Source organism: Eutrema salsugineum, unplaced genomic scaffold (genome assembly GCF_000478725.1).
Source record: "Eutrema salsugineum unplaced genomic scaffold, Eutsalg1_0 scaffold_5, whole genome shotgun sequence".
NCBI lineage: Eukaryota > Viridiplantae > Streptophyta > Magnoliopsida > Brassicales > Brassicaceae > Eutrema > Eutrema salsugineum.
Genome location: NW_006256612.1, coordinates 6,186,970 through 6,214,126, shown reverse-complemented (window position 1 = coordinate 6,214,126; position 27,157 = coordinate 6,186,970). Strand labels below are relative to the sequence as shown.

Sequence of the window (27,157 nt, the reverse complement as noted above, 5' to 3'; positions counted from 1 at the left end):
ATATAGAAAAACGCCATGAAAAATTAGAAATGGATTCCTAATTAAGAGTCTTAATTTCCTAATTTTTTCATAAAAGAAATCGTTGCTCTATATGTTTCCAAGCACTTCAGTAATGCGTATCCGAAAAACAAACCCTTATTATAATAGTAAATTGTGGTCCTTCAGACTTTGGTTGTTGAAATATTTTCTGCCTTTCTAAAATCTTATCAAACTGAGTGTGAGGAATATTTGATGCATGATATATATTCTATTCATTTTTAGCTTGATTAAATAATTGAGAAAGCAGTAAAATACAAAACCCCAAATTTGTTTCTTTTCAACTTCGCCCGCCAGTTTGTTCTTGTCGTTGTCTAAATTCTTTTTTTTTTTCTTACTCTTACGTTTTCCTCTGATCGCAAACATCCTTACTTAGTTTTAAGTTTTTTTGGCTTCCGATGTCATTTCTTCTACTTCAGGTTTAGGAAATTTTGTACTATTCTCTCTATATCTTAAAAGTATCGTTTCTAAGAACACTTTCAAGTCTCTCAAATGAATATCTCAAATTCTTAAAAAGTATATATATTGAATTAGATGGATATCTATTGAAAACCCACCCAAAAGTTTCTTTTATTATACTTTAAGGGTAATATATCGTATACGATTCCAAATAGTATAGATGTCAAAATCACACCATTTTTTATCAACCGTGCGAAAAAGGGAATGAGTCGAGGGGTTTCCAAGTTGGCACTCTGGTGCAATACGTACAACTGAAAAATAAAATTTCTAAGATGCACACGTTACGGACCAAAACATCGGCATGACCATTTTGACAACGTGAAATATAAGAAACTCTAAAAAAACGAAAGGAAAAAGAGGCCAAAGGGCCGCTAACTCACGTAGCTCGGTGTCAAACGCCGGCCACTAATATGGATGTTGGGTTATATATGGAGACTAAAGTAACCTGAACAATCTGTCCTGTTCTCATGACGGCTATATATCCACTCTGGGCATTCACTCCTTGCCAAAGCAAACGTGTCTAGAAGGATCTTTCAACTTCATTAGATATTTTGTCGCTTGGTGCTTTTCAATATAATATACTACAATAATCATGGAACGAAGGCAAAACTAAAGCTATATTTTCCACAGGAAAATTTTATAACCTGTTTATAATTTTGTTATTGTTAATTGATTGCCATATAGGGTAGGCAATGGAAAATCTAAACCGAACAAAGATAGAGTCGAGATAGAACGGTTTGGCTCGGTTTCTAAGAACCAAGATTCATCTCGGGCAAATATAAGTTTTTTTTTTGCGCGCAAAGATGACTAAATTTTGAATTCTTAAGCCTACAACCGATTCAATAGGGCACGGAATTTTTTTTAATGTTCGACCCAAACACCATAAAGACTTAGTTCGGTTTGTTGAGTTTTATTTTCTTATCAAACGGGAAGCCCTAAACTAATAACTAAACTAAGAAAAAACTACAACCAACTTGATTTTACCTTATACAAAAAATCCTCAAATTAAGGATATTTTTCTATAAAAAACTCATGGCCTTAAACTCTTCGACCACAAAGCAAAACAAAAAGTCTTGATCTCTTAACTTAAAGTGAAATCATACCAAATCAAAACAACTAGTTTTAATTATAACATGGTTCATATATACTAAAACCGAAAAAGAAAAAAAAAACAATAACCGAGCTGATTATTGAAAAACCCTGAATCCCAAAAACCAAAGGATCCCCCCCGACTTCAAACTTGTCTTATGTTATTTATTTAAAGGAGAAAGTTGAGTGGAAGTATTCAAATTCCAAAGATCATCGTCCCACACAACATATTCGAACAAAACTCCATAGTTTTTCTCAACAAACTCCACGTCCCAACATGAAGGCAACCAAACGGTGCTCCACGTCATCAGCTCGTCGGCCAAAACATCTCCGGCATTGAGCCTCATCCCCCACAATTCCTCCTCCTCCTCCACCGCCGCAGCAGCAGCCACCGTTGCTGCAGCAGCCAATGCATCCACTTGCTCCAACACCACCACCACCTCCATTTTCCTCTCCCCCTCCTCCTCTGCCTCCACTTTCTGTTTCTTTCTCTCCCTCTTCATGTGTAAATGATCAATGCATGTATGAGTACTGAAGGTAGAGAGCGGATATTTAAAGGAGGGATCGAAAGAGGAAACTGAGTTTTCAGAAGAGAATGTGCATTGAGACATGGGTTTAGGACATGGAAGAGAGAGAGACTGTAGTTGCTTAACCACACACCATCTGTCTGTTCCTTTGGCCCTACGTGTCTTCCATTACTTTTTGCTTACAAATATCTTTAAGAGTGGTTCACTAGAATAATTTTTTTATAATGTACGTGTTGAAAAAAATCAAAAATGCCGCCCAGAGGAAATGAAATCCCTGCACGTTCTAATTGTTCTATTTTTCCAATTTATTTTTCTTAATATGTTGTTTCTTCTTTACGAAGTGATAGAAAAAAACAAAAAAATAAAAGAAGTTGGATGCATTTTTTTACTTTAAAAAGGTGGGAAAATGATATTAAAAATAGTGGGATTCCCACCTGGACCGGAAACAGACCAAACGTTCATGAGAAAAAGACAAATTAAAAGTGTGAAATTGGAAAGGACGAGTTGAGATTGTGTGTATACGAAGGGGCAAGTCATAATAAGTGGACGTTTCTCTCTCACACGCACACGCACACGACCATGACGATGTGAATCATCTATTATATTCTTCTTCTTCTTCTTTTTTCTTCTTCATTTTGTTTTGGAATACATAAATATTTCCAAATTAGCACATTTATCCTAATGGCCGGTGAAGAAATTATTGAATATAAAAATATAAGAATATTGTATTGAGTTATTTCATAAAATGAGAATTATAGAGCTAAATATAGTAGAGCTACATAATAATAGAAAATAATTGTAGGGAGTAATTTTGGTGTATATTTTCATACCAGTTTATGGTCCAACTTTTCGATATAGCCAAACTCTACCAAAACTCTCATTTAGTGTATATTCCCCCATTCAATAATGCGACCATGACAACTTTCGAACATATTTGGCCTAAAGCAAATGTTCTAACGGCCTTTTGTAAGGACTAAAGGTGGTTGTAGTGCCATAATAATATATTGATTACTCTAAAATATGAGGTTAGCTCAACAGTTAAAATGATGTTATTATGATAACCGGAATTGACTCCTAGGTACTAAAATTAAGAAATGATGATTTATAAACTGGCCACAAGTACATATTGTCAAAGCTGGTCTCAAATATAGCAAGATTATACAAAGATTTTCTTCATAGTATTTTCTTATTAATTTTAAAATTGTAAGACCTGCCAAAAAGAGCCTACAAACACAAAAGCTTATTAAACGGTTAAGTGGGAACTTTATCTTGTTAAGTCAAAAATAGTTTACTTAACAAAAAAAACGCACTTAGTCTCCTAGGCACTGGAAACTTGATTCCTTCTCCGTTTTCAACCAAGCTATAGCTAGTTCTGCCAAAGAAATAGACTTACTAGATTCCAAATTATAGATTTCTTACATCTAGATGCCACTCAAATACCTCATTGAAACACACATACCACAACACAGCTATTATCAGAAGATGCAAGCAAGATTCCATATCTTCAACATCGTTTAATTAATGCTCTGTACACAAGCATTAGAAGCGTGTGTGTTTCCTCCCTTACTACGTGAGTCAAGTTCTTGTCACGTGATACCTCGAGGTACCTTTTGCAACTTGTAACATTACTAAACAAGCTGTAGAGGAACTACATTAAGTTTGAGGATTTCCCTTCTGCTGCTACTATGGGTGCAGCTCCATAAGAGACATTAACTAGTTGGGCAGCAGCACGAGCAGCTGCTGTCGCACGATCAGCGCTAGCTAGAGCAGCCCGAGCTCTCTCCATTACATCAGTCTGATCCCGTCTAGTATCAAGAGGCGCTTGAGAATCTGAAGTCAGCTTAGATGGTGACATGTTTTTGCTCACTGAAGTTTGAGCTTGAAGCTGCTGGAGTCTCTGCGTAGCCTCTGCAGGCAGAATTTCAGCTTCCCTGGAAACCAAAGACTGAGTGTAGCCTTGTTTGGATGGTCGAGATTCAGCGAGACTATCTTGACGATGCATTTGCTTAGCTCCACCCTACAAATGACATTAGAGCCAAACTATCATCTTTATAAAGGGAACTCATTTGGTTTTGCAACATATTCATTTGGTTTAAACATTTCCACGACATTTGCAAAATCGTTGAAGCTCATGCAAGAAGAAAACCTTTATATTGAACCAAACTCGGCCTTCACATTCAGTAACCGCTAGACGTGGGAAGATCATCAATTTATTGCTATGCCCTATTGAAAATCTACCAGAGAATCGTAATGATCGATGATGGACGCGTATAGAAATGTTTTGTCAAGTAGTTTTTAGCTGCTTTGTATCAAATTTTCACATCTGATTTGGGAGACCAAACAATGTGAATATTATTACTGACTAGCTTTCCCTTATATTAAAAAATCCGGGTTCAGAGAAGAGTACCAGTAGGTCTTCATGGCTCTTCAAGAACTCTGCTTCTGTTGCAGAAGAATCCCAGTTCAAACTATACTCCTTTGCAATTTCCTTCAAAATCTTGAGCCTTGCCTCTCCCGATGGGCTGGCAGGAGAAAGCTTTTCAATGATCTACCCCAAAAAAACAAGAAGCAAAACAATCCAGCTAGTCAAGCTCTTCATTTAAGACTGCAGTTTTCTATATATGTACATAAAACATGAATAAGAAAAAGCTAGCTTCCAAGTAGTATACTAACTGTACGGTTGACACCAGAATCGGGACGGAGCTCAGAAGAAACCATGATAAATTCTTTCCCATATTTTGTACCAAACAGATTCTTGATTTGAAGAAGATCAGGCACTTCTGAGCACCTTGGAGCAGCAAAGATGATGCTTGCAATAGCTTCTCTCAACTCTCTCGGACATTCCCTGATTCGATCGAAATCCAACAAGACACACACAGAACATATAGATGATCACATCTAATCCGTGTTTATAAACTCGATCACAGATGGAAATCCTCAAGACTCACTTTTGACTTTCGAGAATTGGGACACGGGCAAGTACAAACTCGCAGAATAGCTCCAATATCTCATAGGCTGCCCATAAATTCATTTCTCTGATCACATGCTCCACCTAATTTCATACAAGAAGCATAGGATCTGATTTTCGAATTGTAAGAAGTAAGAGATACACAATTGGAATGAGGATCATAAAATGGTCAAAAAGGAAGTACCCTGATTCGTGCGATGGGTTCCTGTCCAGCTTGTAAGAACTGAGCAATCTCCTTCTTCATGTGTTTGAGCTGCATATCTCTCTTGTTTTGCAGCAATTTCATACGAGCAATCGCCATGTTCAAGCATGTCTTGCTGCCAAAATTAAGCGGGATGGAAAGCAATTGCTTAAAAATTTGGTGAAGAATCAAGAACACAGAGTCAAAATTCGATGAAGAAAAGAGCAATTGATCCTATCAATTAACAAAATTTTTAAGAACCCTAGCTTCCAAAATCCCAAAATCCTCAAACGAGAGAAGGTATAAGGAAACAGCGAAATAGCAGTATTTGAGGCGGGAAAGTGGAAAAAGGGAACGAAGAAGAAGGAAGGAGAAACCATTTCGCGCCAAAAACTCCACGGTTGAAGAGTTGGTTTAACAGCGACATCGGATCGGATCGGATCGGATCGGAGCGGAGGAAGCCACCGGTTGCTGGATTCTGTCAATGGCGCAAGTTGGTGATTTGATCATCGATTTGGTAAAAGCAAAACGAACATAGTGACAATTATTCTCGGCTTCGCGGAACACGCTACGTGCATTACGCTATCCAGTAATAAGCGCGCGTGAAACTCACAGGTGAAAACGAGAGTGGATGATAATTTTGTCACTAAATTGATGGATTTGTAACAAATAATTTGAATTGATAATACACATACATACAGAGAAAATCTCATAGATTAAATTTTCCTGACTAGGATGATTTATCTGGCTTTTGATCACAAAATGAAGCTGTCTTGTTAAGAACACGGACTGATCTAACAATTGTATGTGCTCTTCCATTGTCGGAAGCGTTGAGATTTTCTTCCTTGATTCCCGGATCTAACAACATTTTAGAAATTATACAACTAATGCTAGTGTTAAACATTTAGTAATAAAGAGAAACGTAAAATTTTAAGAAATGTTTAACACTGCATTAGCTGTATATTAATATCATTAAAATGTTCTTATTCATCAATTCGCGTATTATAAAACCTCATAAGACTTTCATAAATATATGATTATAAATCTTAATAAATTTGGATTTTTATAAACCACTTTTATAAACGTTTACAAAAGTGGTAATTTTGGTTCTTTTTTTTAAAAAGATTCACAAAAATATTGCTACTTTTGAAGAAAAGTATCACAGAGTTATTTTTAATTTTTCTCTTAGAAAAAACATTAATGAGAAGTTTTATAATTGAAGATAAAATTTTAACATAAATATTTAAACTACACTAAATATATTACTAAACATAGTAATATTATATTGATAAGTTATCGAATAGTATCTTACCAATGAAAACAAAAGTTTTGTAATGGAATTCTCAAAATATAGTACTCTAAAATATTAATATTATATTTAATGAGATTACTACAAAGAAATCTCAACAATATAAATGCTCTTAGCGACTATATGAGTCTCCCTTGTTCAGTTTAGTTCTAACGAGAAAGAGTTTAACCAAAAATATGCCTGAACTCAAGTTGTCATCACCATTTTCTCATTATCTCCTCCTCACTTTCACTAACAATTTCCAACGACAACGATCAGTCACCATGTGCATGGACCATTTAGGGCGTAACAATCTCAAGGACAAGGTGGTCCTCATCACAGGAACAACCGGCACAGGTAAGTCACGCCTCTCCATCGATCTCGCCACACGTTTTTCAGCTGAGATCATCAACTCGGACAAAATGCAAATCTACAAGGGATTGGAGATTGTAACAAATCTTATCCCAGTCAATGAGCAATGCGGAGTATCTCACCATCTTTTAGGCGAGTTTCAACCAGAAGATGGTGAAGTTACCCCAGCAGAGTTCCGCTCTTTGGCGACACTATCCATCTCTAAAGTCATTTCCAACGGGAAACTCCCGATTATAGTGGGTGGATCCAACTCTTTCAATCACGCTCTCCTTGCTGAGCGTTTTGACCCTGAAAATGATCCATTCTCACCAGAATCTAGTCTTTCATCGATCTGCTCCGAGCTGAGGTACAAATGTTGCATCCTCTGCGTGGATGTTTCAGAGCCGGTTTTGTTCCAACACTTGTCTAACCGGGTCGACCAGATGATTGAGTTGGGATTGTTTGAGCAGCTCGCCGCTTTCTACGACCCTGTAGTAGATTCAGGGCCACGAGTGGGGGTTCGTAAGACAATAGGGGTAGAGGAGTTCGACAGGTACTTTAGAGTGTACCCTAGGGAGGGAAACAAGGGAATGTGGGACTCAGCAAGAAAAGCGGCGTACGAGGAGGCAGTGAAGAAGATGAAAGAGAGGACGTGTAGGCTGGTGAAGAAGCAGAAAGAAAAGATCATGAAGCTGATAAGAGGTGGTTGGGAGGTTAAGAGGCTTGACGCCACCGCTGCGATTATGGCCGAGCTGTATCAAGGTACAACATTGGGAGAAGGAAAATGTAAGAGAGATATTTGGGAGAAGTATGTTGTGGAAGAAAGCGTCAAGATTGTGAATCGTTTCTTGTTGGATGGGTAATGTTTTTTTTTTTTTTGGTAACAACAATTGTAATGGTATGTTTGTGATCATTATATTGTTCTGTTGTGCTTCTCTTCTTCATCTTGGATCTCTGAATTTTACATGAGCATCACCATAATTTATGGTTGTTCATCTCGCCACTACAAGATAAAGAGAAAGAGAACGGCAGTGGAAGAGTGTTGGACCGGCCGGTTTGTCTCAGAACGAGAAATTCTCGTGCAATGTCATTAATTGTCAAATTGAAAATAACACTACAAAAAAATACAAATGATCAAAAAGTCAAATTAATAAATATAAAATTTTGCATAAAACTCGGGGGAAAAAATATGAAAAAAGCATTTTAGTTAATCGTGAAACTGTGAAACATAAATCACATGTGTGGCATTAGGCTGACTCATGCATGCATTAAACTTGTGCTCTTATCTTTCTGCCTCCGCCGCCACCTTTATCCTACGTGTTCTCGATCTCTTCATATCTATCTATCCTCTAGCTATCTGCCACGTCATCTCTTCCTTTCCCTGTTAAATACCCCAAAAATCTCCTCTCTTCTTCTTCTACTCTTTAAACTTTTACGAAAAAAAAACAAACCCAAGAATAATAAAACCCTATATTTCGGTGATGGAGGTTCCGGTTATTAACAGAATTAGCGATTTTGACGTGGGGATAAACTCCATAAACGACCCTTCGTCTTTATCTCGGCCCTTCGCCGTCTCCGGCGTCGGAAAGTTACATCACGCTTATAGTTTCTGGAAATGGACCGCTTTGTTGCTAATTGCTTTTTTGGCTACGTTCACCACGTTAATTACTAGAATCAAGAGCTTAGTCCTTAGGTTAAGAAATGTAGACGTCTCTCTACCTTCCCAAACTCTTCTCTATGATTACAACAGCGATTCCGATTCCTCTTGCTCGTCAAACTCTTCCGACGACGAAGAAGACGAAGATTATGACGATGATAAAGAAGATGACGACTCAGTACGCGTTAAGAGATCTGGTTATTATTACCAGGACAATGATGAGAAGGGTATAAATGGAAATATCCCCTGGATGCGCCGGTGCAGTGGTAGCTTCAAGGACTTGTTGTCCTGGTCAGATCTTGGTGGTCTTGGCTCAAGCGGAGTCGTGAAACTATGGAACATCAACGGAGAAAGAGGCCACGCTTCTTTCTTCGACAAATGCAGAGCTTCTTCGTCGTTATTGTCGCCGGCGGTTTTATTAGCGGCGGAGAAGAAAGGATACGACGACGTGGAAGTGAGTGCGTGGGATGCACGTGCCGGCTTTGTGATGCCGGCTTTGCTCGCGGAATGGTCGCAACCGGGGAAGACCGTAAAAGTCAACGCCGGTGACTTGAAGAAGATCTATGTTGGGGATGACGTCGGCGGGGAGATCACGGTGGGAGACATGAGGATGTTTAACGGTGCGTTGACGGAATCAGACGGTGTTACAATGTTGAGACGTAGACGCCGTCATTGAGTCTGACGGTTTTGAGTTGGGGAGATTTATTATTGATGACGCAAATGATTGGCGTGATCCGTTCGTCTCTATTAAAGACGAAAGATTCAACGCAAAATGTAAATGACCAACTACATTCTTTTGTTGTAAATATTTTGTCTGTCTTGTATTTTTATTTTTTTCTTTTTCTTTTTTCTGGACGAAAAAGGAATGTTAAAAAGTTACCCAAAAATAAATGGAGCATAACATCCTTTTTTTTTTTGTAAAGTACCCAAAAAATAAAACTCGGATGATAGAAACGTGTTTTGGGGTTGGACATACACGTAAATCAGGCAAACCCTATTGGCGTGAGAGATTTGACTTTTGCCTTCCCTTTGTTTTGGTAATTTGAATTGAGAAGTCACGATTTCAAATCAACGTGGTTCAGATTTCACGCAAACAAAAATTCTAGGCTAGTCGTTACTTGATTTACAATAAGATAGAAAATGATGTACGATAACCCAAAATTTGTAAACTGTATAGTTATTCCTATGTTTAAAATATTGTTAGAAAAAGTGATGCGACCAAAAGTACATAAACTATTGCCTAATCAAATTTATCTAATTAAACATTAATTTTAGGCTGTCTCTATTTCTAAATGTTCGTGTTTAGATTAAATATCGTTTTCAGTATGTATAAACTCTTAACATCATTTATACACTAAAAACTAGGCAAATTAATTAACGGTATATCTCTACTTCAGCTCTTTTTTATTCTATTTTGGCGCACATACAAATTTTTTTAAAAATCCAGATATATGTATGAGCAAAATCACGTGTTATATATGCGGATTCATTGTATCAAGTAATGTGACCACGCTACTGTACTCGGCAGAAAAAAAAAACATTTGTGGCTTGGTGGTCAAAGAAACACGAGTCAGCAGAATCCCTCAAGCAAGATACACGATCCCTTATCAAAATCCAGAGGTTACGTTAAGTACTATTCAAATTCTTCTATATTTACATTGTTTTTTTTTTTTAACCTGAAATTTCTAGTCTCAGTTTTTTGTATACATTGTTTGAGACAAATTTATTCTAAAAAGCAACATTTCTCTCATTGAGAAAGGGATTTGATTACCTAATCATGATTCATGTGGTTCTTTGGTTTGTGCGCTATGCTCACCTCGTGATAAAAGAAAACGTCTATAGCAAAAGTGATCCGATTTTTCATTTTTTAACAATCTCTTATTATTATTACTATTATTATTTTTTTTAGAGTTTTCCTTTGACCTAGAAGATTTCTCTCTCTTACTCTTTTGGAAAACACATATAGCCGAGTACGTGGATCTTTCCTTTTAGATCCGATGGCACGAGGAGAACCCATTATTTTTGTTTTCTGATTCTTTTTTGGACTGACAAAATGTCGCGACCTTTTTAGTTTTTAGTATCAGAGAATCCTGAAAAAACATTCCAACAATGTTTTCTAGACTGCTACCTGTTTATTTCATATTTGTAAAAACTTTACCCTCCAAAGACTAGATACAAAAAAAAAATGTTCTCACAAAACTCAGTTTCATCTATTAAAATACGAACAAAACAATAAATAAGTTGAAATTTTATTTTTAAGAAAAAACAATAATTAAATAAATAATAACATATGTTGTAATCATATTAAATACTCACCACATTTCATAAAAAAATTCGTAAAATATGTAAACATTAAACAATAAACAACCATTGTTTATGAAAACGGATGTAACGTATGATCTATCCTGCTCGATCAAAATATATGTAAGATTGACATTTACCGACAAAAGAATGGCATGAGAGAGTTGGCCAACTTGTGTTTTTGAAAGGAGCCTCCAAATTCAATATCCCAAAATTGACTTCGGACCAATAACAGAACCGACAAGTGGGTGCGTCAAATTCATGATCACATATTATTGTATTTAGAATATCTCTTCTCATTTTCACTTTTTCTTTCTTATTTAATGATAAATGCAAATTAGTTCGAAGATTAGTCGTCGAGTTTGAAATACTTGAGACATGTAATGTTCATTTTCATTAATCATTTAACATATAACCGCCTGGGTTCATCATCAGTGAAATGATTTAAAATTTACATATCGGAAATTAATTATATTCTTGTATCTATAACTCGATACAATTAAATTAGTTCATACATTAATATGCAGTAGCCCTCGTGTCATCCTTATTCTACACAGAACGTTTTTCATTAACTATCAATCTTTTTTAAACTTACTATTTTATTTGCAAGTTTCTCGCCATCTCTATCTTAATATTTTTTTTCATGATCAAACTCTTCTCTCTTTGGTGTCTAGCGAGACATCATAATCAAGCTTTTTTTTTTTCCCCCTTTTTTAAAGATCATTTACTATGACTTTTATGCATTATGGAATATCCCAAAACCGGATTATGAATATTTAAAGGAAACTAGAAATCAAAAGACCTTTAAAGAGCAAACAAAACCAAAGGTCTCTCGCTCAGTGGTTCTCACCCCTCTAATAATGGAAGTATTGAACACTCAAGACTTAAGATGATACAAAGACAAAGATAAGCGTTGTGTGGTCAAATCTTGAACATGCAACTTCGACCAAAGGTAAACGCATTTCTATTGAATTGAAAGTTTCCAATTCTACCAGAGTCTCCGGTCAAAATTAATCTCATACGTTTTTTTTCCAATAAAACAGCAAGCTTCGACGACTATTGCACAATTTTTTTAAAGCTGCCCACACAAATCTTCATCTTCTTCTCTTATAACGAACCAAAACCTCAAAATCCATAGACTCTTCTTCCTCTATAGCTCTGTCTGAATTCCCAAAAAAAGTCAACTTTTCTGTCGCAATACCATTAAGAGGAGTGACCATACACAAAAAGGGTGGGAGACTTATCTCTTCAAAAATGGAACCAAAGTCTTGATATCTTGTAGATCTACATATCAAGAAACACAAGTCTAACCATCAGAACACCAATGAAGACTATCTTTATGTTGGCCTTCTTCTTCCTCCTCCTTCTCATGGTGGAAGCCATAGGCGAGAACGAGAAAGGTTGCGCAAGATTCACCTGCGGAAACCTCGACTTCCAGTTCCCTTTCTTTAGCACAGACATGCCGTCTCGATGCGGTCTGTTCATGATGAATTGTAGCGTTCACGAGATTCCAGAGATACAGCTTGAGGAAAAAGGGAAATGGTATAAAGTCAAGAGTGTCTCTCAAGCCAACACCATAACCGTCACCGACCCAAGGCTTAACCAAAGCTTGGAAACAGGATCTTGCAGTGACTTGTCAAGCTTCTCTCTTCCAGATTCTCCATGGCTCGAGATGAAAACTTTGTACAAATGCAACAACAGTAGGATTAGGAAGAATGGTTTTGCTTATGCGAATTGCAGAGGAGGAGGAGGAGGAAGCAGCTTGTACTACTCAGATTTGGGAGATAAAACAGGGTGTTCAGCTTTCAACACTCCAGAGAGCTGGGTGATTCCAAGAAACAAGAACCATTCTAATGTAAATGCTACCTTCTCTCTCCATCTAAAGCTGCCTCGAGGCTGCTTTCGCTGCCATCGCCAAGGCGGAGAATGTAGGATGAATAAAGACAAGTTTCGCTGCGTTGGAGCGACCAAAGGTATGAACTATGAACCATGAGTGATGAATGAAAACATTTGTGGAGGTGATAGTAATTTATTTTCCGTCTTCTTTGTTGCAGAACCAAAAGACTACCACAAAGAGAAGTTAAAGCTAGGACTAGGTAAAAACAGAGAGATGTTCTGTTTTGCTCCTTTAGTTTCATCTTTTCTCCATGAAATACCCAATTTGAATCAAGTTCCTCTCCAATAATCCAGGAATCGGAGGATCTGTCATCTTTATAATCATATTGGTCGCACTCTTCATCATTATCCATAGGATTTGCAGAAAGAAAACTGGTTTGGACCTCATCTCTAGAGACAACTCGGACGTCGAGTTTAGTCATGTCTTCTTTAAAATACCAATCTTCTCCTATAAAGAACTTCAAGAAGCAACAGACAACTTCAGTAAAGACAGGTTACTAGGAGATGGAGGCTTTGGCACTGTGTATTACGGTAAGATGATCAGTGCACTAACAATTATAGAAAGTGTGAATTCTCTCTATTAACCTCCAAAGTTTTCTTCTTTTTTCTGATCTCAGGAAAAGTGCGTGACGGAAGAGAAGTTGCAGTGAAGCGTCTCTATGAGCACAATTACAGAAGGCTTGAGCAATTCATGAACGAGATAGAAATCCTCACACGTCTCCATCATAAGAACCTAGTCTCCCTCTACGGATGCACTTCACGCCGCAGCCGAGAACTTCTCCTTGTCTACGAGTTTGTACCAAACGGCACAGTTGCAGATCATCTCTTTGGTGAAAACCCAACAAACCAAGGCTACTTAACTTGGTCAATGCGCATGAGCATCGCCATAGAAACAGCTAGTGCTTTGGCTTACCTTCACGCTTCAGATATCATACACCGAGATGTCAAGACTACAAACATTCTCCTCGACGGGAACTTCGGAGTCAAAGTTGCGGATTTCGGGCTATCGAGGTTGCACCCGAGTGATGTAACTCATGTTTCAACTGCTCCACAGGGTACTCCGGGATATGTGGATCCTGAGTATCACCGGTGCTATCATCTAACAGATAAGAGTGATGTATACAGCTTTGGAGTGGTTCTTGTTGAGCTGATATCGTCCAAGCCTGCAGTTGATATAAGCAGGTGCAAGAGTGAGATCAATCTATCAAGCTTAGCTGTAAACAAGATACAGAACCACGCGACCCACGAGCTGATTGATCAGAGTCTTGGATACGGAACGAATGAAGGAGTTAGAAAAATGACTACAATGGTGGCAGAGTTGGCTTTTCAGTGCTTGCAGCAAGACAGTACAATGAGACCGACAATGGAACAAGTTGTGCAAGAGCTAAAGGGAATCCAGAGTGAGGAGCAAAAATGTCAATACTACAATTGCAAAGAAGAGACATTAACTCCACATCCTTCTCCACCGGATTGGGGCGAGGCTTCGCTAATAAAGAATATGAAATTCCCACGTTCACCGATCTCTGTGACAGACCAATGGACCAGTAAATCAACCACACCGAATACTAGTGCCTACGACTGCTGAGACCCCATCAGGTGTTAGTTTCTTCTCATTTGTGTCAAAGGAAAGATATAAGGTGAGGCATAAGAGTTGTAAAGCTGTAGGTACGGAGATAATGCACATAGTGACATAACTTGCACTACCAACCACCAATTTTCAATGTCTAGTTTTGTTTATCATACTCAATACATGTAACTGTATGTAATATATTGACTCAAAGGTACTAAACAAAAATAAACAAAAAAATGGACTCAAAGGATTTGCTTGACTAAGATTACTAATACATTCACAGCTCCGCTATGATCTCAATAGTATCTACTGGTTTCAGGCCTATCTCTCTTGTTAATAATTGGGTCTAATACCAGAAACAAATGGCTTCCATTAGTTCTCACATTGTTCCTTCAACAAGTGCTAAAAGCTTAACCCGGAGAAGAAGATTCTATTACCTTGTGGTAGGTGAAACGCCAATATTGAGAAAGGAAATAAATCCTCGTCCTGTTTAGCAGCCTCCATTGTGAGGGTCCACAAAATTCCATCCAAAGCATCTAAGTTTGAAGTACTGAAATCATTTACTATAAACCCCACAACCTGCAATTTGAACACAGAGTGTGAGATGGAGGGACCTCGACTATAAGAGTCTGAGAAGACCTAAACGAATGTGATCTTCAACTATTCGCTGATCATCAAAAAGGCCAAAAGGTATTTATCGATAGGTTACACATTTGTTAGAACAAAAAAGGTTACAACTTGATCACCGCAAGGGAAAAAAATTACTTAATTGGAACATGACTTTAGAAGAAAAGAAAATCTATGAAGCATGTCTCGAGTCTGGAAAGATAGGGGAGGTGTTGATCTTATTTGCTTCCAAGAGGGATAGGGGAAGTGTTGATCTTATTAGATTGAGTTTGTGGTTCTCTCAAAGCCGAATCTTTCTCTTCTTCTTCTTCTTCCTCTCCTCCTCCTCGTCGACTAACTAAACTCTCACTTTTCTCTTCTCTTTTGTGATCGTCCATCTCTGGTGGCACAACTTGTCGGAAAAATCTAAGCATCATCTCATAGGTTGTAAATGTAATAACTGCTGATGGAGTTGTCCTCAGTAGATTAGTCGCACATCCACGGTACATTCCAGGAATCCCTTCGCTTCTAAACACCTTCTTGACGCAATCAATGACTCCCAAATACTTAGTCTCAGCGTTTCTCATTTGCCCTTGTTCTTGAAGCTTGGCTCTAATTACCTGTGCATGTAACATGAGCCCATTTTAGTGCCGGATCAGTTAGTTATGAGCCTAAGAGTGAGGTCGAGAGAGGAAATGGAGAGAGACCTCGTGTGGGTAAGTTAAAACAGAGGCAAGTACTTTCGCGACTGAAGAGGCAATAGCAACATTCCCAGGACTCAGATTCTCGACGGATGTATTATCTGAGAACTTTAACTAGCTATGATCAGAAAGTAGTTGGGATTTTGGTAAATCATGTTTAGATGAGAAATCATGTTTTACCCATGTTTGCCATGTATTGCTTAATCTTTTCATAAGCTGGAAACTGGATCGCGACATGGCTTATTCCCGCCAAAGAAGGCAAAATACCACTGTTCCAACACAGGAAAATAAAACCGAGATATCTAAAATTTAACCTAAGCACGAAATGTCACAAGCAAAAGCTGTTCAAAATCGCTGAATTGTCAGTTCCATGTAAAATACTGACCTGTACAATCCTCGCAACCCTTCTTCATGACAAATCCTACTAAAAGCAGACATTACACTTTTGTAAGGTATGACATCCGGCCTAATTCCTTGCGTCTGAGAAAAGTGGAAGACAAGACACAAAAATGAAAACAAAGAATCCAGAATGTATAGTCATGATGAAACCAAAGAAAGAGGAAAAAACTTACCATTAATCTTGTCTTCACAACCCAAAGTGGATTAGTTGCAATAGATGTGGCAGCTCCAGCACCGGCAGCAGCTACCATGTTGGCCCCAATACTAAGCTTGCCATCTATCAGGAAGACACGAACAGTTGAAAGATAAAAAGACTTTGGTCAGATAACGAATTAAGCAATCCCTGGACTGCATTAGGTGAGCAGAGATATCTGACACACAAGCAAAAACAAAGCACAAAAAGACTTGTAATTTGCAAACTATGAGCACCAACCACTTGACTGCAGTACATCCTTCAGCTTCCCATAAACTGAGAAGTAGACCTGCGCGTGATACCAAGATATCAATTACAAAAAAAGAGATCTTTTTGAAGAGACAAAGCTCGGCAGAGAAAAGAGGTGCTTACAGCCCAATTTGGGAGGAGAGCTATGATAGTTGGTGAAAGCCCTCGATACATTCCCCTAAAACCTTCATTCTTTACTATATTCTGTAGGCTTGTAATGATTACACTACCTGATATTTCAACAGAAGTAGCTTGTTAACACCTATAGGCATAGCTCCAGAGAGAGAAAGAGAGAGAGAGAGAGAGAGTGTGTGTGTCTTGATTAAACATGCAACAACTTCATATCATCACATAAGATCTACAGCTACATCTACTAGTGACATTCTCAAGCAAAATTGAGCTCAGCTAAGCGAAACTTTGTAGCAAGTACCTCTTTTTCCCGAGGTTGGAGTTTCCGGGAGACCAAGAACCTGTAACCTTGTTTTGATCACATCTAATGGGCAAACAAAAGTCGCCGCGATTGCCCCTGGAAAGTTTCCGAAACCAAATCAACCAACAAGAACCCACCTACGCGACTCAAGAGAAGAAATCGAGAGTAATCAAACTAACCTGCGGTAGCTCCGGCGCCGGCGTTGCAAGCGGCCTCTCTAATGCTCCGGTAATCCAAGGACGAGCTCCCGTGTTCAATCATCTCCGCAACGATTGATTAAACCCTAAAAATCTCTCGAGGGTGAAAATAATTCACAGGAATCTATCCCAAAAATTGAATACGAGATCCACCAATTGATGAGTTCGCTCGCGTGATTCGAAGATTATATACAGTTCCCGTCGTTCTTGACATTGACCCGACCCGGAGAAAATTGAAAATGTCGGAGAGGAACGTGAGGGAGGGTAAAGGAAGAGACTTTGTGCGTCTCCTAAACGGATCAGGGTCGCGTACGATTTAGGCGTCCAAGTCTAGCCACAAAGAAAGGGTCGATTTTTCTTATAGCCTTGAAAAACAAAAATCTGATAGATTGATTCCGCAGAGAGAAAAAGTGTTCACAGTTGGTTTGAGATGACGTCACACATCAATAACACACAGCCCAAGAAGAAAGTTGAACACTTTCGCTTCTGCTAAATTTGTTGTCACCGAGATGAATTTTTCAGTCTTCCTAGTTTATACCGTAAACAGAAGAAAAAAAAGGGATTTACTACAAATAAATATGGTTGGGTTAAATTTTTTAAACTATTTAAGGTAATAGTAAAATGCAACAAAAAAAATAGAAGACCAATTTCAATCCTTGTCAACAGATTAAAGTGTAGATTTCATCTCATTTTTAAATAGGGGATCACCAAAATACTTGAGATTTTAGCTTAGGGTAGATAGATATCTTTGATGTTTTGTGTCTTTGTGATATGAAAATGTGATGAACTCTTTTTTTTTTTTTTTTTTTTTTTTATTAGGGGATCACCAAAATACTTGAAATTTTAGACTAAGCTAGATATCTTCGATGTTTTCTTTTGATATGAGTGATGAATTGAGCTTGGATTGATAGCTTTGTTTCATATTCACGTATAGTCCAAATTCTATCTTTGTTTTTTGCTATTAATTTTGTATCTTTGGTTCATTGTTCTTCTTTGTTATCCTTCTTAGTTACACAACAACATTCGTTTATCATTGGATCCAGAGGTTGCATTATATATTATCATTTGACTTAGTCTGATCTTGCAATCAACTTATGTTTCAATGACAACGACTAGTGTAGAGCACAGTCAGACACAAAAACGAAAGCTGTGAGCCAAAAGCTATTTCCAAACAGGTTAGTACTTCATAGTTCATACTTCTTCTAAATCTTCATCTATTCTCATGTTTTTTTTATGCTAAAAATGGTTCAGTTTTTATTGAAATTTAAATTTTGATAGGCAACCATGTCTCTCTTCCTTTGTCAAACTCTTAAAAATCATGGTGATGTGTTTTGGCTCAAATTCGAAATCCAACATGTTGTCTTTTCCTATTACACTATGTTGTTAGATTTTCATTTCACATCCTCTCTTGTATGTTGTTTTTGCTTGATGTCTTTCTTAACCAAAAAAAAAGAAAATAAGACAACAACAAAGGATGCATCTTTCAAGCTCAAAGCTTCAGAAGTATAAGAGAAACATTATTGCTAGAATGAAAACTGAAAATCAAAGAACCGTAAAGTCAGTATAAAACGGTCATCACTTACATTGCCTTCCGCCTAACTCCGTGGATTTTTAAAAGCTTCAAACTTTCGGATTCAGACTCTGCAGAAATGGGCAATCTCAATCTTGCGTTGGTCATCAAGAACCCTAGAGACGATGCCGAGTTCCTGCTCGAGAAGCAAAACCGGCCGGTGGAATTTGGGGATGAAGCGTACGACTCCTTCGTCGATTCCGATCTTTGGGACTTGCCATCAACAGTTTTACCGATCCTAGAAGGCGGAATCAGGTCCGGGTTTGCTGTCTCTTTAGTTGAGTCATGCTCGGAGGAGTTCGATTTGAAGAATTTCGACGTAGAATCCACCCTGAATCGGGTAAGATTCGGGAAATTGTTGCTCACTCCTCTTTTCTCGCGTTCTCTTATTGTTTCTGCGGAATTAATGCAGCTGCTGGCTAGTTTAGGGATTGATTTTAGCGATGTCGGAGAGTGGAGATTCGTCAGGTATGTAGAGGAGCCTGAGTTTGGACCTGACTCCTCTGTCCGTACTTGTTTCCTTGCCGGGAAGCTGTTGGATTCAGATCGAAGTTTTCAAGGTTGCCTTTTAATCCGATAGTATACAGTTTCAGTGTTTTGGTTAAAGGACTAATTTGGCTTTCTCTAGTTTAGAGCTTATGGAAATAGCTTCAGCCTTCACTCGATTCTAACATAAACCAGAGAACTGGAAACTGAGAAAGTAAACTCACTCGTTTATGGTCTTATAGTGCAGACAACCATAAGTGGATGTCCATGAAAGCATGCTTTGAGTGTCTTAAAGATGTAAAACCGGGCAGTGATCGTGTTGGACCATTAGTACTACTCGGACTTGGGGATGATTCCATGAAGCAGAAGTTGTCACCTTCTCTGCCTGTCCAGGTCTGTTGTTGCCATACTAGCTGTATTTGTCTTTCTTACTTTATCAAAGTGGTTTCATCATCTGGACGTTATCTAATTAGAATCCTACTTTCATGTTTTTTTCTTATCTCAGGAGTATCCACCGGGTGTTATGGTTGTGCCAATGCGTAGCAGGACGTTGAAACCTTTCAAGACAACAAATTTGGTTGTATTTGCTCCAGAAAATGGTTCAAGGGACCATCTAGGGACTGATTTTGTAGCTTATGGAGATGCGTTGATAGTGGATCCTGGATGCCTCCACAAACTCCACGTTGAGGTTTGTCACTAGCTATGTAGTAGTTTTCTCTCTTCGTACAATTTCCTTTATCTCTCTGCAGAATGGAACATCTTCAAAGATTTGGTGTTCATAACTGCATTGCTTTGCCTTGACCAGCTCAAGAAAATCGTTTCTGCTTTACCTAGAAAGCTAATTGTCTTCGTTACGCATCACCATCGTGATCACATTGATGGTAGGGGATCTATTATTTGCGTCTGTTGTTCTTCTTCCTACTCTCTCTCTTGAAAATCTGACGCATATTTCTTTATGCCTATGATCTTCTTCTTCTTCATCCGTGTTTTAGGTCTTTCTGCTATACAAGAAAGCAATCCTGATGCTATTCTAGTGGCACATGTCAAAACTAGGCATCGCATTGGTATCAATTTTTCAATATTGTTTTCCATTCTTGAAATCCTAACTTCTTATGTTTGAATACTGTGTGATTTCAGATGGTTGGTCTGGTAACTATACTCCAGTTTCTGGAGGAGAAAACATCTATGTCAATGGTCAGAGACTGACCGTCATCTTTGCTCCAGTAACTATCCAGCTACTTTAAACCCTTAGATAACTCTCAGATTTGCAGCTCTGATGGAAAGTGTATACGTTTTAGTAAACTCTTAACAAAGAAAAATACTCCCAGGGACACACAGATGGCCATATGGCACTACTTCACACCTCCACTCGTTCTCTGATTGTTGGTGATCACTGTGTTGGGTAAGACGGGAAATTTCAGTAGATCTCTGTTGCTATAAGCCAATTTTAGTCAGTGAAAATAGAGTGACTCAACAAATGATAATCCACCAATTTTGTTGTTTCAGTCAAGGAAGTGCTTTCTTGGACATCAGGTCAGGTGGGAACATGACAGTAAGTCCTAAGTACCCTTGGAAGCTTGCTAGTATGCTCACGCTGTTTTCTATTTCGAGTAATTCAATTCAAAACTTATAGTGAGTGTTGACCTGTAATAGATTGGCATGTTTCGTAGTAGTGTTTTGTTTCCAAATTTTTGCTCCTCAAACTTTAAAAGATGTTGGCTAAGATAGTGATGCATCTTTTTTCTATTGTTTTCTTAGAAGTTTGTTTAGTCATTTATCAATGTAAGTACCGCAAGTTCCTCAAATTTTGTTTTTTTCCTTTCAGGAATACTTTCAATCGACATATAAATTCCTGGAGCTTTCTCCACATGTGGTGATTCCTATGCACGGAAGGGTCAATTTGTGGCCGAAACACATGCTTTGTGGATATCTCAAGTATGAATAAGAATATACTGGTTGTGGAAAAAGTCTAATACATGTCTATGTTTTGTTTATCAGTTGATCGGAGAGAATAGAGCTTAAAATATTGATACATAAATATAGAGTAATTTTGATGGGAGGAGTGATCTTGTTTTCCAGGAATCGGAGAAGCAGAGAAGAATCCATCCTAAAGGCCACTGAGAATGGAGCTCAGACGTTGTTTGACATAGTTTCTAATGTATACTCAAGTGTGGATCGCAGTTTCTGGTTTGCTGCAGCGTCAAACGTGAGGCTGCATATCGACAATCTAGCTGTAGAAAACAAATTACCAGAGGTAATACTCTTCTTTAATCCAAATCGAAATGCTTACAAGATGTGCATCCCTGGGAAAAATGTCTAAAGAAAAGACAACCTCACTACTATGGCTTCACTGCTTCTTTGATCATCCAGGGATTCTCAATCCAGAAGTTCAAAGCAAGTTGCGGATTTCGTTTTGTGATAAGGTGGACCGCTTGTTATATCAGCAACCGGATTCCATTCAAGATCAATAAGCCAGGTTTTATGATGTCACTGATAGCTGCAGGAGCTGGATATTTTCTTCTGTACGTAGCCAAAAAGAAGAACAAAATTGAATAAATCTTAATGACTGTAAGTCATGGTAAAGTGGATAGTAAAACGCAGTGATTGCACTTCATTTATCCATGTGTTCTTTTGGCATTTATCAGATGGCCAATACTTACGATGAATCTATGAATCATATAAATTCAACTTTCCAAGTTGGGAGAAAACTGAAATATTGTAGTTAGAAATTTTGGTAATATCCCCTTTTTATGACCAGATGACCTTCGAAGCTTCGACTTCATTATTAGATTAATACAAAAACACTCCAAGAAAAATGGAAAGTTGACTTTAACCTGCTCTCTCTAATCGTTAAATACTGTATGTAGTTAGAATTCTAAACTGACGTTTGGATAAATATGGAAACTTTTCAATTTCTTTTTAATCAAATATGCTTTGAGTTGACATTTATGAGCCTCGTCAAGTATTACATGATCCAAGTGATTTGAGATTTATTTCTCGACCAAGACATGTCCCAGTTTAGTAGACCTTGATGATACATTAATCCGAATCATTTGTCTTAAAAGAGACCGATCCTTTGAGAACAGCGATTATGACTCATCGACGCATAAGTCATAACATAACAACTGCGGTATAAAAAGAAAAAATGCAATACGTTTGCAGTTAGTTTAAGTTTCGAATTCATTTAAATTTAAATGTTATAAGAGTTCCCTGATGTTACTAAATAGTACAACATTTTATCAACATATATCAATTCAAGTTCTGCATATACTGATTTCTTAAAAACTATATTCAGTTTCTCGTTAAATATTTTCCCATAATTGCTAGCTTAATTATGGAGTATGCAAAATTCATTCAACTCGGAAATAAGTCTTCTGGAAGAAATATTTCATCCGAAAAAAGAAAATTTAGAAGCATATTAATTGTATAAAAAGTCCCTAAGATTTTAGGCCTTTTAGGGTATCCCAAATTATAGAATCCTAGAAGCGATTAAATTTCGTTATTTCCTTTTTTGCAATTGGTAAAATAAAATTGACCTAGTAAAAGTGGATTACACCAGATTATGAAATGGAAACGGAGAGGATGAGAAAAGGCCTAGACTGATAATTGTGCGGCGAGTTAAGATAAACGGTCACGATGAGAGATAAAGAAAACAATCCGACGGCTATTAAGTCATCACTCACTTAAAATGGAAAAAATGTTCTGAACCCGGGAAAATGTAAACCCCGAACACATGCGCATTTTAGCGAGCTCTCTCTCACATTTCCGAAACTACCCTCCGATCCATCATTGATTTTGCAAAAAAAAAAAAAATCACACACACCTCTCTGAATTCTTCGGCATCCTTTGCCATATATAAAAACACAAGCTTTGGCCTTTCTCTGGCGGTATCGTTAACAAAAAAAAAACAAGGCGATAAAAAAAAAAAACTGCACCGCCGGTGAAATTTTCCGTCGAGAAAATATCCGAGTTTCGGCGGGAAGAGAAATTCGATTCGTGGATCGATTGAGAGAAGACAGAAGAAGAGTGCAGCACCGATCAATGGTATTACGCGGCGGCGAGATGACGACGACGACGACGAGACCTGAGAGATCTCTCCATAATTTCACGCTCCCGAACTTGAGGTGGGGGAGTCAGCGACATCTCAAGTGCATGAAGATCGAATCCACGAGCAGCGGAAGCGGAAGCGGCGGCGGCGGTTCCGGCGATCACCGACTACGACGCCGATCTCCTCCTTTCAAATTCGCCGGCTCCTCTGTTTCGATCCCGTTTCGATTCGGCGTCGAGTCCGAAAATCGGAGCAGCAATCGGCTGAGAAACGCAGCGTTCAAATCGGAGGAAAACGGCGGCGAGGAAGAAGGCATCGAAGAGTTCAGGGTGAAGATTATGTCGGATCTGAAGACGGAGAGGGTTAAGATCACACAATCGATGTTTAGGAAAGAGGCTATTATCGAGGAGCAAGACGAAGAAGAACGGAAAACCGACGAGTCCTCCGGCCAAGAGAAAGAGATTTCTCCGGTGAAGCCATGGAATCTGAGGAAAAGGAGAGCAGCTTGCAAGGAGCCGATTTCTGGGGATCAGTTCAACACCAGCTTGAATCAGATCAAAAACGGATTCGCTGCAATTGAGGAGAGGATAGTGAATCAATCTCCGGCGAGAAATGATTCGTCGAGGGTGAAGGAGAAGGGCGGAGTCGTCGAAGCCGAGACGACGGCGAAGGAGATTGTACGGCCTAAATTCTCCGTGAAGCTGACGAAGAAGGAAATCGAAGAGGATTTCATGGCGGCTCTAGGTCACCGACCACCGCGCCGGCCGAAGAAGCGGCCGAGGACCGTTCAGAAGAAACTCGATGTAAGTATTTTTGAAATTGAAAATTTTTTCGTTTGATTTTTTTCTCTTGATCGATCTGATCTTGACTGAAATCTACTTTCTTTGTTTTTGCCCAGAACTTGTTTCCTGGGTTTTATTTGACTGAAGTGACGCTTGACGCATATAAGGTCCCAGAGGAAACGAAGGTATGAATCATCATCATTCACGGATTTGTCTTCTTTTGAAATCATCAGCCTTTTTGTGATTGAAGAAGGTTTTGATTCTCCTGGTTTTTACAGAATATGCAGAGATGATGATGAAACTTGAAAGGTTGATGATTGTTGTGTAATTCAGTTGCCGTTGAAGTTTCAAAGAATTGTCGATATTTGCATTGGGTCAAGTCTTGAAGCTCCTTCCTGTTCTGCTAATTTTCGTTTTCTTAATTATTCTTTCCCCAAATTGTTCTGAATAAACTGTACAAAAAAGCTATGGAGGAGATGTAGGTTCCGGTTGATTAATACATAATAATGTTCCATTTCACATCAAATAGAAGCTTTTTTTTTCTTTTGATCTTTCAGAATGATCACACTGCAAAATCTAGACCAAGAAGCAATAGCTTCAGAGATCTTTGTAACTGCTGTGAGGAGAACTCTCTCTTTGTAGTCGTTTAAAGAGTTCTCTTCAGATCTCAGCCTTGTCACATGCTTCATTCTATTATGCTCGTGAGTGAAAAAAACATCAGACATTGATGCACCGACAGAACAAAACCCAAAATTCATTTGTGAGGTTAGTCAACAAAAAGGCTTGTCCCTTTGTTTTTCTCCCCCGTTTCGTCTACTTGTGCGCGGTAGACTGGAGTTACACAGATCGAGATTCAGCTTAAAGTGTGATAAAGAAAGTTTGTTCGGCTCAGTGTTCGTTGAGACTTGAGATTAACGTTGTGCAAATATTTCTTTTTGTTTTGCTATGATCGGATGAAACACAGATCCTTAAACTTGAAAGGCTGCAATGTAAACTTTTGATTCTTAGGAAAAGCTTGAGACCAATTGGTTATGTGTGGGGGCTAAACTTTTTCCCGCGTCGGCTTCGTTTCCGCTTTTCCGGAGTTTTTGAGTCCTTTGACTCGTTCTTTCCCGGTTCAGTTCTTCCCGGTTTGGTTTAACGAGATATTCTCTGGTTAATCAATTGCCGTGCTTGACTTGACTCTTCGAAGGTGGGCTCTGGTTGGCTCCCCCTATATCACTATGATGAATCTATGCCAAATTAATTTTTATACAATTTGAAACTCCGATCTGTAAAGCATTGTGGGCTTTTAGAGAGAAATAAACACGAGTTATGGGGTAATTAACTATTTATGTTAAATGTACTAGTATATATTTACCCATTATTTTTTACAGTAACAATAGTTTGCGAATTTTTCCACTTTAATTTTGATGTTTGGATATATACAAACAATTTTGCCCAAAAAAGGATATATACAAACAATAATAAAAAATTAACTGTTACTAGAGGGAAAATTGGCTAATTTCAACCTAAACTTTCGGAAAATGTTAAAGTTATGCCTAAACTAATTTTCTGGTGTAAATATACTTAATCATTATAAAATATTGATTTTCATCCTTAATTTATTATTTTTGTGCTTAAACCATTTTCCATCTAATCGGTGTTAACAATCCGTTAAATGACATCTACGTAGCATCCACGTCAACAGCTGTGTCGTTTTGGGTTTGAGGAGTTTAATTATAAAAACAGATAAAACGATGAATATAACAAATTGTTTCCAGGCAAAACAATGTTAGTTTTCCTTCTTCGTCATGACAGCAAAACAGAGACCGAACAGAGCCGTACATGAATAAGCTTCTTGAATCTGCTGGAAACTTCGTTTTACTTTTACAGATCTCAAAGGATCTTTCGTCCACCAATCAGGATGCCATTTCTTCATTGAAAAAAAACTAAAAAACAAAAAAAAATTGTCAGCACACATTCCTCGGTGAAAATTGTCATATTCTCCAAAACAAGAAGTAACGATGATTTAACCCAAAAAAGGAAGCAACAATGACCCACCATAGCAAGCTTGTGATACGCCTGCCGTATCTGCTCCGCTGAGGAATTCACGGTGACACGGAGAATTTCACAATAAGACAGAAAAGTTGAGTTAATGCCACCGCCTTTCATTTGGTTTAGATATAAACTTCACGAACACATTACACAGCGCAAGAGATATTTTGGGGTTTGTATTAAGGAAAGGAGGTGATTTCAATGGCGGTTATATGGAAGAAGATGAAAAATTAATACACTCACGAACACATAAAAGGGAAAAACATTTAACTTACCCCAACTGCTGGAAGAACACATTGAACTCAAACAAGAATCAAGAGACTGAAGAACTTGATTTCCAAATCCCTAAGTCGTCTCTGAGTGTAGTTGTCTTCTGTCTTCTTCAAGGTTTCTACTCAGTAAAGATGGGAATGGTGACACTAACCAGTCTAAGATCCCGGTCATCCAAATCTCGAGTTCGAAACCTGATTGTTCTTTCGACGTAACTCATCTCATTGCTTCCGGAGCCTTTCCCTTTCTCGTTCAAAAGATCAGCAAACGCTCTACCAAACTCAATTCTCATCAATCTGACTGCAGATACTGTGTAAGTTCCACAAACAGAAACTGTTACTAAAATATTGTGAAAGCTCAAATTTTTCCACTTCTAACAATGATCCAAAGACTCCAAAAGACCAAACTTCTAAATACTCGCTAAAAGTCACGATTCTATTTCGATATATATCGTCCCTGTAACATAGTGGCGTGTCAAATTCGTAACTAAAGTAGTGGACTACTTTACCAGCTCTATGTGGGGAAACCTCTAGATTCAGATTCTGGGGTTTCCGCGGCGGAGCCACATGACCTATGTATTAAGAGAATTTTTGAGTAAAGCAGAGAGATTGAAGACGGAAACAGAGTAGATACTGCAAATAAATTTCAGTTTTCCCAAAGAAACAAACAGAACAAATTTACCTCTTTTACCGGGAGAAAACCGTTTGCGAGTCTTTTGGGTTCACTTAGACGACTCTGGAGAAGCTTTTCGCGTTTTAGCAGAGATAAACGCAAAATGTGAAGTCGACGCCGTTTTATTTGTTTTTATAGTTAAAGTTCACAAGCCCAAAACGAAACCATTGTTGACGTGGATTCCACATAAACGT

At 38.2% G+C, this 27,157-nt stretch overlaps 8 protein-coding genes and 1 long non-coding RNA gene across 10 annotated transcripts; 5 read left to right on the top strand and 4 right to left on the bottom strand.

The window, feature by feature from the left end:
• Positions 1 to 1,459: 1,459 nt before the first annotated feature.
• LOC112084112 lies at positions 1,460 to 2,237 on the bottom strand. The gene has a single exon (XM_024153026.1). It carries the CDS (start codon positions 2,193 to 2,195, stop codon positions 1,746 to 1,748), a length of 450 nt encoding a protein of 149 aa, XP_024008794.1. The 5' UTR covers positions 2,196 to 2,237; the 3' UTR covers positions 1,460 to 1,745.
• A 1,263-nt stretch (positions 2,238 to 3,500) lies between these two features.
• On the bottom strand, positions 3,501 to 5,760 carry LOC18992409 (IST1 homolog). The gene is made up of 6 exons (XM_006415807.2): positions 5,638 to 5,760; positions 5,264 to 5,396; positions 5,060 to 5,163; positions 4,785 to 4,956; positions 4,519 to 4,659; positions 3,501 to 4,128 (listed from the first exon to the last, which is right to left on the bottom strand). Exons 1-6 carry the CDS (start codon positions 5,685 to 5,687, stop codon positions 3,760 to 3,762), a joined length of 969 nt encoding a protein of 322 aa, XP_006415870.1. The 5' UTR covers positions 5,688 to 5,760; the 3' UTR covers positions 3,501 to 3,759.
• A 1,072-nt stretch (positions 5,761 to 6,832) lies between these two features.
• Positions 6,833 to 7,762, top strand: LOC18992408 (adenylate isopentenyltransferase 6, chloroplastic). The gene has a single exon (XM_006415806.2). The coding sequence runs from the start codon at positions 6,833 to 6,835 to the stop codon at positions 7,760 to 7,762; it is 930 nt and encodes a 309-aa protein (XP_006415869.2).
• Positions 7,763 to 8,122: 360 nt separating this feature from the next.
• LOC18992407 lies at positions 8,123 to 9,403 on the top strand. Its single transcript, XM_006415805.2, has one exon. It carries the CDS (start codon positions 8,381 to 8,383, stop codon positions 9,230 to 9,232), a length of 852 nt encoding a protein of 283 aa, XP_006415868.1. The 5' UTR covers positions 8,123 to 8,380; the 3' UTR covers positions 9,233 to 9,403.
• Positions 9,404 to 11,671: 2,268 nt separating this feature from the next.
• LOC18992406 (LEAF RUST 10 DISEASE-RESISTANCE LOCUS RECEPTOR-LIKE PROTEIN KINASE-like 1.1) lies at positions 11,672 to 14,523 on the top strand. Of its 2 annotated transcripts, XM_024152900.1 has the most exons (5): positions 11,672 to 11,809; positions 11,901 to 12,830; positions 12,912 to 12,953; positions 13,048 to 13,284; positions 13,371 to 14,523. In XM_024152900.1, the coding sequence occupies exons 2-5, from the start codon at positions 12,182 to 12,184 to the stop codon at positions 14,336 to 14,338; spliced, it is 1,896 nt and encodes a 631-aa protein (XP_024008668.1). In that variant the 5' UTR covers positions 11,672 to 11,809; positions 11,901 to 12,181; the 3' UTR covers positions 14,339 to 14,523. The 2 variants fall into 2 exon arrangements, with proteins under 2 accessions (XP_024008668.1, XP_006415867.1); XM_006415804.2 differs by having other exon boundaries at positions 11,687 to 12,830.
• A 468-nt stretch (positions 14,524 to 14,991) lies between these two features.
• Positions 14,992 to 17,564, bottom strand: LOC18992405 (nicotinamide adenine dinucleotide transporter 2, mitochondrial). Its single transcript, XM_006415803.2, has 9 exons — positions 17,081 to 17,564; positions 16,902 to 16,997; positions 16,595 to 16,701; positions 16,463 to 16,511; positions 16,203 to 16,306; positions 16,016 to 16,110; positions 15,811 to 15,899; positions 15,637 to 15,731; positions 14,992 to 15,549 (listed from the first exon to the last, which is right to left on the bottom strand). The coding sequence occupies exons 1-9, from the start codon at positions 17,160 to 17,162 to the stop codon at positions 15,169 to 15,171; spliced, it is 1,098 nt and encodes a 365-aa protein (XP_006415866.1). The 5' UTR covers positions 17,163 to 17,564; the 3' UTR covers positions 14,992 to 15,168.
• A 1,075-nt stretch (positions 17,565 to 18,639) lies between these two features.
• LOC18992404 lies at positions 18,640 to 21,844 on the top strand. The gene is made up of 12 exons (XM_006415802.2): positions 18,640 to 19,008; positions 19,081 to 19,228; positions 19,402 to 19,547; positions 19,660 to 19,842; positions 19,960 to 20,035; positions 20,147 to 20,218; positions 20,292 to 20,377; positions 20,483 to 20,556; positions 20,661 to 20,706; positions 20,980 to 21,089; positions 21,234 to 21,408; positions 21,525 to 21,844. Exons 1-12 carry the CDS (start codon positions 18,748 to 18,750, stop codon positions 21,708 to 21,710), a joined length of 1,563 nt encoding a protein of 520 aa, XP_006415865.1. The 5' UTR covers positions 18,640 to 18,747; the 3' UTR covers positions 21,711 to 21,844.
• A 1,205-nt stretch (positions 21,845 to 23,049) lies between these two features.
• LOC18992403 lies at positions 23,050 to 24,527 on the top strand. The gene is made up of 3 exons (XM_024153364.1): positions 23,050 to 24,005; positions 24,101 to 24,169; positions 24,263 to 24,527. The coding sequence occupies exons 1-3, from the start codon at positions 23,196 to 23,198 to the stop codon at positions 24,275 to 24,277; spliced, it is 894 nt and encodes a 297-aa protein (XP_024009132.1). The 5' UTR covers positions 23,050 to 23,195; the 3' UTR covers positions 24,278 to 24,527.
• A 1,775-nt stretch (positions 24,528 to 26,302) lies between these two features.
• On the bottom strand, positions 26,303 to 27,016 carry LOC112084147. Its single transcript, XR_002898133.1, has 3 exons — positions 26,973 to 27,016; positions 26,800 to 26,862; positions 26,303 to 26,600 (listed from the first exon to the last, which is right to left on the bottom strand). It is a non-coding gene; the product is annotated as an uncharacterized LOC112084147 (long non-coding RNA).
• Between the last annotated feature and the right edge of the window lie 141 nt (positions 27,017 to 27,157).